The sequence below is a fragment of the Phyllopteryx taeniolatus genome, chromosome 8, assembly GCF_024500385.1.
Source record: "Phyllopteryx taeniolatus isolate TA_2022b chromosome 8, UOR_Ptae_1.2, whole genome shotgun sequence".
In the NCBI taxonomy this organism is placed as follows: domain Eukaryota; kingdom Metazoa; phylum Chordata; class Actinopteri; order Syngnathiformes; family Syngnathidae; genus Phyllopteryx; species Phyllopteryx taeniolatus.
Window position 1 is genome coordinate 26525087 of NC_084509.1, and position 13363 is coordinate 26538449.

The window sequence follows — 13363 nt, forward strand, 5'->3', positions numbered from 1 at the left end:
ACTTGTGATTCAACACAAAGTTAAATAAATATTTCATTATCTAGCAGATGCGCCGGCTTAACAGAATTCCTCAGGCTCTTGTTGCTAGGCAGAATTCATATGACCCACCCAATCATATCTGCCCCAGAAGCCAATGAAATGAATTGCATTCTGTCCCTTTTCAATGAAAAACACGTGGCAGCTATTCCCTACCAGATCCATCAGACTGCACTCTTTTTCTCTTTCTAATATGTATTTTTAGGGCTAAGCGATATGGCCTTAATATAAAATCTCAGATTTCTTTCACAAATGTCCCATTTCCGGGTTTAATTGATTATTACCCTTCCCTTACAGAAAAAAAAACAAATAACAATGACATGGTTCTCAACAAGTTTCGATTTTTGTTACGGTTTGGGCTGCCAAATATTTTCAGAATGGATTATTGCAGTGATTATACAATCGACTATTAAAGTAATCTGATCAAAATGTGTTTTGCATTATTAAACAATACCAATACAAAATATGCATGTGAATTGCAGGTATTGTTTTTTTTCCCCCGTTTGGAGTCACCATCCTCACGATTGACACTGTAGTATCTGTGACTTCGAATGTGTGTGGGTTTAAATGGTGGCGCCTGGCCAAGTGAGTGACGTGAGAGTCAGCCAATGAGAGTGCAGAATATGGTGTCGTGAGCTCAGGTTAGCGGTTGGCTGTTAACTGGCTAACCGTTAGCCAGTCTGCGGCACACAACACCAGGGAACTCTACCATGCCTGGATCAAGATGGCTGCCGTATCATTGCATAGATGACATCGTCAATGTTGCTCCAAATGGAGTGAATTTAAGACACTAATTTACGTTGTATGGTTATGGTTTTAAGTATTTCTTACTTACTTGTTTTAAGTAAGAAATACTTAAAACCATAACCATACGACGTAAATTAGGGCTACATAGATTATAGGCACAGATATTTGCCATTTTGACGCATATCAGTGTCAAACCTTTTTTTTTTTTTTATCATATGGCCGATAAGAGATCAGTTATCATATTATATATTTACTATTACTGTTATAATAACCGGTATCGGCCCTGGGGGGGGGGGGAAAAACAACATTTCGGTCTATCTGTAACATAAATACAGCAATTTATGCTAACATACGTGTATGTGCTGACATAACATTTCTTCCAATGGTTAGCATTAGGACAGCTAGCAAATGGCAAAAAAAAGACAAGGCACACATCTATTTCAGAACACACACAGTTGGCTAACAGCACAGGATGGGAATTCTAGTGTGTTCTTCCCATGAAATACCTTTTCAACGGTGAAAATGATGAAAGATGAACGATAATTCGGCTTCCGGAGTCAATCACGGCTTCCCGCCACTCCTGGAGTCAAGGCAATGCGAATCGATAGCTGCACAATAGATGAAGAGAAGGCGTTTTAAATTAAGCATGGATACACTCTGATGATTACCCGATTCACCAATATTCAGGAGTACTTTACTCTTATTTATCGTAAACATTCATCTAGAAAGAAATGACAAAAATTGTCACAGTTTTGTGATCGGTTTCAGGGTTCCTGAATCAAGGCTCCGCCAATCGATTGCCGCACAATGGATGTATCGAATGTTGGGATTCTCTATTTGATCTATGCATGACTGAATTCTACGTAAAGCACTTTGTGGACAAACCGAATTCGAGCACTCCAGGACACCGTAGAGAAATATTTTTTTTTAAAATCAGCCATACGATAACAATAAGAAACGAAAATCAGCTTTTACTCTTTTTTTTTTCAAGCTACCGAAGGGTGTACGTGTTCACGTATTTACGCAATGACGTCATCGCGGAACGGCAGCACTGCTCCTGAACGAACATGAACACATATTTCATTGTCGGTGGACAAGCATTCCACGCCGTTTTGACCCTTTTTTTGCTTTGTTTTATTCTCTCCCTTTGAGTGACAGCTCGGTGGGCTCCGCCTCCTGTCGACCGGTGGCTGGCGGGCCGTCCTCGGCTGCGCGGGGGAGGCCGGCTCGGGCTTGCGGGTGCGCGGAGGCGCGGAGGCGACGATGCGGCTGCTCGCATGCGGCGCGTGTCGCAGATGACGCGCAATGGACGCAGTGCTGCTGCTGCTGCTGGGGGGGGGGAGCATCTGACGATGCTGAGGGAGGAGGAGGAGGAGGAGCAGGAAGGACGCCTTTGTGGTGTGGTCGCTTCTATTTTAAGCCAGCTCGGACCGGGCCAACATTCGGTGGATCCACGGCGAGGATGAGGATGAGGATGAGGATCCTGCACACCCTCCACCAGCTGTGAACACGAGACAGAGGCGACAGCATCTCGGCATCGAATAAGGTGAGAAATCTTGGCAGAATGTCCAAAGACGTAAGTGACGCGGAGGAGCGAGCGTGACGGGCCACGAACGACTGTTGCGTCACTTTGCCGTCTTCTTCGTGCACACAAGGGCCATCTTTTAGCATCACTGCCTGCCTGCTTGCTTTTTTGGGGGGGGGCATTTTTTGTATTTACCCCACGTTGACTCAACTCCATCTCGTGACATCCAATACAACTAATATAATTACAAGCATAGATATATAATAATAACCAGTCATAACGTTGAGTTTGGATCGACCCAGTGTACAGGATCATACAATGGGGGTCCGTCTCACAGTTTTGAGGTTCTGGGTTTGAATCTCAACTCTGGCCTTCCTGTGCGGAGTTGTGGCGGTCCGCAATTTGAATCGGAATCATCTTTATTTGCCAAGTATGTCCAAAAAACACACAAGGAATTTGATAGAAAACGGAGACACGGATGTTGACGACATTCCATCGAGTCTAATGCGACCCGATACAAGCTACGCATCCAAAATTCCCAGTCGTGTGTTGCATCGTACTCAAATCGGTTGCTAATAACTTCATTGCCTTATTAACAGGGTCAAAATATTAGAAACGGCTCGGTTTAGGTGAAGATCCGAGTCAAGGAGGAAATGATTTCGGTTACAGTCCACTTGCATTGGGGTCAAGTGGGGGCAGCGACCCAGTAGTTCCAGCAGATGGAGCCATTTTGTCATGTGCAATTAACGACAACTGCAAGAATGAAGTGGAACATGTCTTTTTTTTTCAGTCCGACAATTCTGTCTGTGCCTTGACGAATGAATTTGTGTAACCTTCTTTAGAGGAGGGGGTTGGGGGGGGCGGGGCGGGGGGGGGGGGGGGGGTCAGGAAGCAGCACATAGATACAGATTAATAAACATGCTGGTCAACAAGCACAGTTGATGAAATGACATATTTTAGGATAAGGACTTTTTGGGGGGAGAAAAACAACATTTATCTCCAGGGAGCATATTTTCTTTTTCCTTTAAAGTGTACAAAACAATTCCGGAAAAAAAAAAACACACAAAAAAATCACAAAACTATTTTTTCTAGAAAATCCATGACTTTTTAATCTAGAAACATATAACTTTATTCATATAGAAGATGCCATTTTTTTTCCTCCCCCCAATTGTTTTCTTGCAAATATATAACATTGTTCTGAAAAAAATAAGCCTTTTTTTTTTTCATTTTTAAAATATTTGATTTAATTTTTAAAAATGAATTAGAAGATATTTGGATTTTTACTGTGGCTTTAATACTCCATCATTTGGACATTGAAATTTAAAGATGTAAAAAAAAAAAAAATAATACATATACATTTGTTATTGTTTTCTCTCTGCAGGTTGTTCATTAGAGTGGACAAAGACAACCGCGGAGCCTGGACTCATCCACACAAACGTCCTTCAGTCTCCCGGGCGTCATCACGAGAAGGCCCGCGAGGGGCAGTTGTTGCCGTTATTGTGCTTTAGCTGGACGAAATATTCCGAGCAATGCGGGACTATCAGGACGACGTCTAAGCGAAGAGCATCGCTATCTGTATTGCGATTGCTAGCGAGAAGCGAGAGCCTCTCTCGATGAGGCTCACGTGGAGCGCCATGCTGCAGCACAACAACAACAACAACTACCCGTGCCAGAAGGCGGCCCACCGCGAGGCGCCCCTCAAGTGCGCCTCGGCCTCCCGGCTGCTCCCCGGCAGGATGGAGCTGGGCCTCGGGGACCTGCCGCTCATCCGGGGCCTGCGGGCCTGGGCGCTGTGCTCCAAGAACCGGCAGAAGGCCGGCGTCCCGGCGGGCGGCCGACGAGCACCGGTGACGCCGCCCGCCGGTCGGAGGACGTCCCGTCCCGGACAGGCGGGTGTGGACCCGAGCGGGGCGTGGGGTTCGGGGTACGGCCTCCCTCAGGCCGGGGCGGGCGCCCTGGTGACGGTGGCCACTCTGAAGACATCTGAAGGCAACGGGAAGACGCAGACTCAGTGCCTCTTTCTGCGGAACGACAAAGGAAGTTATTCGTACTCCGCATCTGGGGGTACAAGCGGGGCCGGGGGGTGGCTCAGGGGGAAGTCAGGTACAGGTACCGGGCGGCAAGACATTGTTTCTGCTCTCCAAACACAGACCGCGGCGAGCCGAGTCCGAGCGCGCTCGGGCCGGAGATGGAGGAAGTCCGGTCACCCGGTCGGCCGAGAGAAAAGACATCCTGATAAGGAAGTCGCCGAGAAGCAGGAAAAGCTAAGCAAACCCGGTTCGCAGTGCCTCGCCAATCCCGAAGGGGAGGCCTGTCGGGAACACGGAGGACCGAGGGGGACTCCCGGATGGCTCCAGAATCGGTCCACTGAGGAAGGTCCAAGGAAGACCAGTCACGCTGCCAGCCAAGACGACAAATCTGACGAGGAAGTCACAGTGAAACAGGAAGAGCTAGACAAAGTGTGTCCAGACCGCCTCAGCAGTCCCCAAGGGGATGCCTGTAGGAAAAGCCGAGGACCAGGGGGGAGTCCCGGATTCCATCAGATTCCTTCCGACAAGGAAAGTCAGACGAAGTCCAGTCACGTGGCCAACCGAGACCAAAGACTTCCTGAGGAGGAAGTTACTGAGAAACAGGAAGAGCCAGACAAAGTCAGTCCGGAGCGCCTTGAAAGTCCCGAAGCGGGAGTCGGTCGGGAAGGCGGAGGACTGCGGAGGAGGCCTGGATGCCTTCAGAATGCTTCCAATGAGGAGAGTCCAAGCAGAGAAGGCACTCTGAGTGGAATGAAGGGGGAGTGGGAACAGAATGCGGAGGAGGACGAGAAGGGGAACGAACTCTGCCGGAATGATCCTTGTATTTCAGCGGGGCCCAACCCGGAGCTGGAATCTTCTCACTCTCACTCGGAATGTGAGGGCGGAAAAGACTCCGTAAACATGACAAAGAGACCGGATGAGGAAGAGAGCACTATCCGGGCGACTTTTGGTCACACCGCAGCCACGAGCAGATGCCCCGAGGCCTCCCATACTGCAGGGGGCGGCGCTTGCCAAGCTGAAGGTTGCCAGGTTGGGAGAGCGCTCGGGAACAGCGGTGTGCGACCGGAGCCAAAGCCAGACCCCGAGCTGGAGCACAATGTGACAAACGCAACGAGGGAATCATCATCTTTTTCTTTTTCAAGACAAAGCTTCCAACGGGAATTCGTGGAGGGGAAAGGAGCTGATTGGGTGCCAAAGGAGTTTGTGCGTGGATGCATGCCAACTCCCGCTGGTCCCCGCCCGCATAATCCCACGCCCTCCCCGCCCCTGTCGGCCGCCGTGGCGACCGGTCAGCCCCGCGCCGAGGCAGAAGAAGAAGGAGGAGGCAAAGACGGCACAGCGCTGGAAAGCCGGGACAGAAAACAGGAGGAAGAGGAAGAGGAAGATGAGTTCGGAGTGTTCATGCAAGCGGGCGGTGGAGAAGAGTGCGGCCAGGGCGGCGCCGTTTCTGCCCCGCTGCCTTGCGGGAGCTCAGCGGGTGAGTTCGCACGAATCTTTAGCGTGTGTTTTCCAAAGCGGCCAGTGAGAGCCAACGGAAGAGTTGTCTGACGTTGCGCTGCTGCATTCCCAACATTCCCAATCTGGAAGAGAACTAACTCGCAATACTCCAGCGTGTTCCGTGACAAGTTCGACATTCCCAATCTTCACAGTGTGTAAAATAAGAGAACATTTTCTCCCTCCTGACGAGAGACTGAACGTGAAAGTGACTATATATAAGTATATATATATAGAAATATTGACTTTCAGTCTTCCCATGTGACTGACAAGTTGTACATTCCTAATATTCGCATGCGGAAGATGACGAACGAAAAGGTTTCCAAGCGAGGTCAGACGGGGAGGCTGAGCCGCTGGATTGGCGTCCTCTCCTATGAGCCGCCTAATAACATTTTTGGAATTATTGCTCGAGATTAGACAGGCTTGCGTTAAAGGGACACGCTTGCGTTTGTAAACCCAGAATGGACAAAAGTACCGGGACACCTCCAGTTGTTTTCCGGCAAATGAATAAATGGCTTTTTTTTCAACATTCTAATGTTTGCGCGCTTTCGACAGCGTTCGGGAGCAGTGCGCTCTCCGGGGAGTCGAGCGAACGGAGGCCCGCCCGGACGGGAAGCCCGGACGCCCGGACGGCCTTTCGTCGGGACGCGGCGGGATGGCGGTGGCCGGACGAGGGAAGGACGCACGACGAGGCGCTCGACCGCCGACTGGTAAGGAGCTCGTCTCTTTGTGGCTGGAAAAACATTCCCGGATCGCTCGGCGGCCACTCACAGGCCGCAGCTCGGACGTTCCCGGTGCACTTCCGTGACAATTACAGGTCACTTGCATAAGACTGCGAGACCATTCCCAGACCGCTTCCAGTCTACTCGTGTGACATTTCTAGTCCACTTCCAGGCCAAGCCTGTGAAATTCCCAGTCCACTTCCATTACAATGTATCCCAGCTCCATGACACTTCCGTCAAACGATCATTCCATTCATTCTGTGACGTTCCCGGTCCACTTCCATAACATTTGACGCCAATGCCATGACACTTTTGAGTCCCGTCACATTCCCGGTGCACTTGCACAAGACTTCCAGGCCACTTCCATGACATTCCCAGTACGTTCCCTTCCAGATCACGGCCATGACATTCCCAGTCCACGTCGACTTGACCCGTGACATTACCTGTCCACTCCCATAAAAGTTCAAGACCATTCCCGTGACATTCCCGGTTCACAGCCACGAGAGTTCCTGATTCCCACAACACCCCAGGTGGCCCACTGCCATTCCACTTCCAGACTGTTCTCATGACATTCCCAGTCTACTTCATAACACTTTGGGCAACTCCCTCCACATTCCCCAGTTCACCTCCAGACTTCCAGACCACTCCCACTACAGTTCCAGACCATTCCCAGGACATTCCCAGTCCACTTGTGTGACACTTCCTGACCATTCCCATGACATTTGGAATCCACCCCACCTGCACTTTCGGACTATTCCCAGTCGACTTCATAACACGCTCAGTTCACTTGCACGAGACTTAGGGCCCAGCGCCATGATATTCCCGGTCCACTTCCGTAAGACTGATGTGGTCTCTCCCTCATGCAGGCGCGTGTCTTTGCCACGGCTTTCCCCTCGCTGCCCACCTCGGCGCCCCGCCTCCCGGCCGACGTCATTCCCACATTGGCGCAGCTCCTCGAAAGCAGCAGTCAGGAGCAGCGGTCAGTCAAACGTGGAACTTTGGGAGTTTGGTCACATTGGTGCAAATGGCACCGCTGTGTGGCCATGTGGTGAACTGCAACATTAAAAATAAATTTAAAATAAATAAATAAATATTTATTTTCTTTTTTTTAGTACCAGGTTTAAAAACGAACGGAGTAGAAAAAGTTACAATGTGTATGTAGAAATGTATTTTAGTCACAATAAATGATTCATGCTCATTTTCAAATTGTAATGTTTATGATTGATTTAATTATAATGACCCAACAACTAGGACTTTTAAAAATGTTTATTTGACTAATATATTCATATTTTATGTAAGCCTCTTAATTATGAAAATAAAATGGGATTAATTTGATCATAATTCATCAATCATTAATTAAAATAAAAATGTAAGATTGTTTATTTTACTATTTGTAAACTTGTTTAATAAAAATGTTCATTTAATCGAATACAAAATATTTGACTATTTGTGTATTTGATTAAAAAAAATATTTCAATTGTCGTATTTCTCATCATCTCAATTATAAGTAACCAATTCTTCGTTACCTTTTATTTAATCGAATAAAGGTTTAATTTTCCTAGCAAATCTAAACACGTGATTTCAGGAGATAGATGAGTGACAAAGTGAAAGACATTTTAATTCAGCGACGTTAGCAAAAGTGGTTGAAGGAATGCAAAGAATATGAAAGATGATTTTTTTTTGCGTTTTGCGTCTTCAGGCTGCTGGACGGCTTCCGCGACGTCGGCAAAATGTCCGCCCGGAGATACAAACGCGGCGGCGTGTCCCGAAGTCTCCTGCTGAGCTCGCTCCGAGTCGAGCAGCCCAACACCGTGAGTGCACAAATCCTTCATTTTCTTCATTTTGCACACCACGGAAGTTAACGGAACGTTTTCACTGCATGCGTTGTCTTTTTGTGGTGCTCGCTAGTAATGATCTTATCTTTTAAGATGAGTTTACAGATATTACCGTTTTGGGATCATAGTTTATGGTTTCAACTATCCATCTAACCCTAATTATTAACATTTTCACTTTTGTTCCACTGTGAAATATAGTCAGTAATGTAAGTACAATGTAGTATTTTGTAGTACAATAATAGCATGTCACGCCTTGCGTGGATCATCCACCAGGGGGCAGTCATTCGTTTACCGCATGAAAGGCTCCGGTTTGCAGGATTTTACGTCAGTGATTGATTTTGAATTTTGGTTGACGTTCTCGTTTCCAGGAGAGCCGAGCCGCCGCTCGGTCGGCCGATCGGCGCCCCTCCCCCGGCCTGCGCTCGCCCAATCGGCACCCTCGCAACGCGGCGGCCAAGCGGCGGCTGTCGTGCGACTGCGACGCGAGCGGCCCCAAGTGACGGCGGCGTCCGGTGTTTTGTTTTTGGCGTTTTTTTTTATTTTTTATTTTTATTTTCAATCTGGCGACGGCACGGACTCCCGCATTGCTTTGACTTATTTTGGAATTGAAAACAGTCGACGATGGCTGTTTGGACTTAAAAAGGACAAAGTGCATTTTTAGGGGCGGAGCGCAAACCTTTAACACGGTTTAGATTTGCCAGATGAAGAATACAGGAGACTGTTGTCACGTGTCGGACACAGCCGCCGCTTGCCAGAAATTCCTGCAGCTTTCATGTTCGCCTCGTTTCCTCTCAGCCTTGCAGTGGATTTTTCTTTTGTGAGTTTTTGTAGCGCTGGATTACAGTTACATTTTTATTCTACACCGTTTAGCTTCACCCCAGCCAAGAAATATGGGCAGATTGTTGTTCCACGTAGGACACAGACAGAAATTCCTGCTGCTCCTTTGTTCTTCTTGTCTTTCCACTAAGTGTCTTTTTTATCTTGCACCAAAATGTTGTTTCTTCTTTCTTTTTAACTGTGAATTACAAAATCCCCAGAGCCCAGACAGTGGATTAAATATGGGAGATTGTTGTCACATGTAGGAATTTCTGAAGCTCCTTCCATGTTGATCGATCCTTCTTGTCGTTTCAGTGGATTATTTGTCTTTTTGTTGTACTGGAATACAATTAAGTTTTATTTTGCACCGTTCAGCTTCACTATAGCTTAAATATGTATACAAAAAATATGGCAGATTGTTGTCTCGTGTAGGACCGAGGCAGAAATCCCTACAGCGCTTTCGTTCATCTTTTCAGCATGTGAATTGTGTGGACTGCAGCTACCATTTTTTGTTTTTGAAAACACTGGAATACAAGCGTCCCCACAACCACGACAGGAGATTAAACACATGAGATTGTTGTCACATGTAGGATATAGCCACCACGTGTCAGATATTCCTGCAGCTCCTTTAACGTTGCTACAGGCCACTTCTAATCTTTCCAGTGGCTGACTTTGGGTTTTAGTTACACTGGAATACAATTAAGTTTTAATTTACGCTGTTCGGCTTCCCCATATCTCAGTCAAGGCAGATTGTTGTCACATGCAGGGCGTGGTCTGAAATTCCTGCAGCTTGTTTTTTTTTCAGGAAGTAGGTTTTTAAAAATGTGTACGCTGTTTAGCTTCCCCACAGTATGAAGAATACGGCAGATTGTTGTCACGTGTAGGACTCGGCCACAATTCCCCGCAGTTCCCTTTTTTGGGAAATGTTTAGTTTTTAAAGGAGGACTGCAAGCGCAATTTTGTGCTTTTAAAAAATAAAAATAAAAAACACTGGAATGCAAGCGAGAGAAGTTGATGACACGATGCCTGCTCATTGGTCACCGGTGTGCAGTAGGCGGCGCCGAGGAGCACTCACGTGACAGTTGCGTGGTGGCGTGTTTAGACAAGGCCGCGGTTTGTTTTGAGGGTTTGTCGCCTCGCTGCTGACGTGGACTCAAATCCCCGTGTTCCGCTTCCCGTCGTCTCCACGCGAGCAATGGAAATGTGTTGCCACGGGAACGTGATCTGTTTACTTTGCGGACCGGGACGTCTCCCGCCGCCGGTTTCTTTGTTCGTTGTCCTGCTGTGTTTGTACCGTCACGGTTTTCACCCCAACGAGGAAGGCCGTGACCTGATCGTCAAATAAATTGACCCTGCTCCCTCGTCACGTGCTCTGTGTCTTGTTGCTCGCATGACATTGAGAACAAAGCTCCTAATTCAAGTCCGAGCGCTCGAATGGAGAACATTTGCAGCACTTCAAAAACATTTCCACCATTAACGTAACCTATAACCTGTAGAACTCAATAGAGAAAAAAAAAATATATATATATATATATATATTTTGTCGAGGTGAAATAAACAACTGAGATAATATGGTTGCAGAAGTGTGCACACCCTCTTGTAGCTACTGGGGATGTGTGTTCAGAATGAACCAATCACATTTAAACTCCTGTTCAATGGGAGTCAGCACACACCTGCCACCATTTAAAGCGCCTCCGAGTAACCTCAAATAAAGCTGCGCACAGCGGCCCACAGTCTCCTTTTGGATAAAAAATTTCTCGCCGAGAAGTAGTAAATCCAGAATGCATAAACCCTCCACAAGTGTCTTAACCGTTTTACAAACTGAAATAATGGAAATAAACACAGAAGCTAATATTAGCCTGTTGCCCTCAGTCTCCTCTTGGATAACATTTTTTGCCAATAAGTACTAAATCGAGGTTGCAGAAACCTCCCACAAGTGTCCTGCTATTTACTGTTTTACTCGCTAAAATAATGAAAACAAACACACAGGCTAATGTTAGCGTACCCTGTTGCTCTGCGAAATTGTACTCCGCAGTCTCTACCTTTGTGCAGCGTCCCTCAGTCTCCTTTCAGATGAAATTTGTCAGTGAGAAGTAGTCAATACAGAATGCAGAAGCCCTTCTCTACAAGTGTCCTGAACCTAAATGCCAACAAAAAACACACGGGTAAAGTTGGTGTACCCTTTTGGTCTGTGGTATACTACTCCATAGTCTCCTCTTGGATAAAAATTTCTCGACAAGAAGTAGAAGATCCATGATGAAGAAACCTTATACAAGTGTCCAACTATAAACAGATTTACTAACAGAAATGACAGAAATAAAACTAGTAGCAGCCCTCAGTCTCATAGCGGATAAAAATTTCTCACGGAGATGTACTAAATCCATGATGAAGAAACCCTCTAGAAGTTTCCAACTTTTAATTGTTTTACTAAGCAAAACGACAGAAATAAACACACAAGCTAATGTTAGCCTGTTGCTAAATTGTTGCCGCACAATCGCCACATTTTGTTGCAGTGGCTCTCAGTCTCCTCTTGGATAACATTTGTTCCCAAGAAGTAGTAAATCCAGGATGGAGAAACCTTCTACTAGTTACAGTTTTACTAACTGAAATGATGCAAATAAACACATAGGCTAATGTCAGCGTTGTAGGCTAATCCGCAATTTCCAACTTTCCTGAAGTAAGCCCTTAGTCTTCACTCAGAGCAAATCAGTCGCCGAGGAGTACTAGTAGTAGAATGCAGGACGCAGCAGAGTAACCTTCTACTAGTGACAGTTTTACCAACTGAAATAACAAAAGAAAACACACATGCTAACATTATCATAGCCTATAGCTACGCTCTGCTCCGTAGCCTCCCCTTTTCTTACAGCTGCCCTCAGTCTCCTCTCAGATAAAATTAGTCGCCGATGAGTGGTGACTACAGGATGCAGCAGAAGTCTTCTACGAGTGTCCTGAACTGAAATATACAAACATGCTAACATTAGCTTAGCCTATTGCTATGGTCATTGCGCTACGCAGTGTCCACTTTCCCGCGGCGGCCCTTAGTCTCCTCGGTGATGAAATTTGTCGTAAATAAAAGTGAGCCCGGTTCTGCTCCAACTGTTCACATGTCTCAGCGCTTTGTGAGCGATGCGTGCAATGTGGCGCCATTTTGGCAGGTTCTGTCCGTACAAATTTAACATTTCATTGCTAACAATTACGAGCTGTTTGTCACCGACGTGGTCGTCAAACGTCCCCGAGATTGTTTGTCGCGCACATCGCACGCAGATGCCGAGGCTACAGCTAGGACGCCTTTTTCTCGGCTCTCTGCTAATCACTTCTAGTCAAAGTGTGTCAGTTTTTTTCGTTTTTTTGTCTTCTCCTTTGAGGTGCGAAAGGGTTAAGTGCAGTTTTTGCTGAGTCAGCGCAGAGGCAGGAGGTGGTGATGATGATGAGAAGCGCTTTAAGCTACAGAGGAAGCAAAACAAGCTTACATAAAAAATAAAAATAAAAAAAAAGAAACAACGGCGAGTGAGCAAAACCAAGAGACGAGGGAGGTCATGTGACCCCTCAGGACAAAACGAGTGCAAAACAACATCATCATCATCAAACGCATCGACGTCATCGTACGTCACGTGAAAAGCGACTGCGCGCCTTCCAATGGAGTTGGCATTTTGGAGGGAACACAAACAGGTCGGTGTCTTCAAGATCCAATCTACCGGATCGTTGGACACTTCATTAGGTACGCCAAATGCCAATCAATCCGAGACCGGGCGACCAAAAAGTCTCAAGGGCCCGTGCCCAAAGTTCAACAGGAAGTCGGCCATTTTGGGCAAATTCCTTTGATAGCACCCCCCTGAATGTTTTTTTTGTTTGTTTTCAGATCAGCAAATTTGAAAAAGGAAGACACGAAATCGGGCGGCCACAAGTTCTGTCTAGCTTATTAAAGATGATGAGGTGTCCGATGGACCCTCTTGTGGGGGGAAAAAACAAAAAACAAAACACACACAAAAAAAGAATGTTTCTGTAAAATATTGTCAAATGAGTAACTCTAAGCCGGTGTCACTCCAAACGTCAACATTATTATTTGTTTAGACGCAGTGCCTTAGATGGTTGCAAGTGTACCTAATGAAATGCCCATTGGGCCCTTTTGTGAAAAAATAAAAAAGAACAATATTTTCG

At 46.6% G+C, this 13363-nt stretch overlaps 1 protein-coding gene across 1 annotated transcript; it reads left to right on the forward strand.

Moving 5' to 3' along the window:
• The first annotated feature begins 1826 nt into the window (after positions 1 to 1826).
• On the forward strand, positions 1827 to 10567 carry si:ch211-14c7.2 (uncharacterized). The gene is made up of 6 exons (XM_061782454.1): positions 1827 to 2329; positions 3690 to 5815; positions 6388 to 6542; positions 7421 to 7533; positions 8254 to 8365; positions 8758 to 10567. Exons 2-6 carry the CDS (start codon positions 3922 to 3924, stop codon positions 8887 to 8889), a joined length of 2406 nt encoding a protein of 801 aa, XP_061638438.1. The 5' UTR covers positions 1827 to 2329; positions 3690 to 3921; the 3' UTR covers positions 8890 to 10567.
• The last annotated feature ends 2796 nt before the right edge of the window (positions 10568 to 13363 follow it).

What these genes read in the sequence shown, in the direction of transcription:
- si:ch211-14c7.2 (XM_061782454.1), top strand. Translation starts at nt 3,922, where the DNA reads ATGAGGCTCACGTGGAGCGCCATGCTGCAGCACAACAACAACAACAAC. An exon ending in AGGCGCTCGACCGCCGACTG is followed by an intron (nt 6,543 to 7,420) that starts GTAAGGAGCTCG and finishes TCCCTCATGCAG; the next exon opens with GCGCGTGTCTTTGCCACGGC. An exon ending in AGCAGCAGTCAGGAGCAGCG is followed by an intron (nt 7,534 to 8,253) that starts GTCAGTCAAACG and finishes TTGCGTCTTCAG; the next exon opens with GCTGCTGGACGGCTTCCGCG.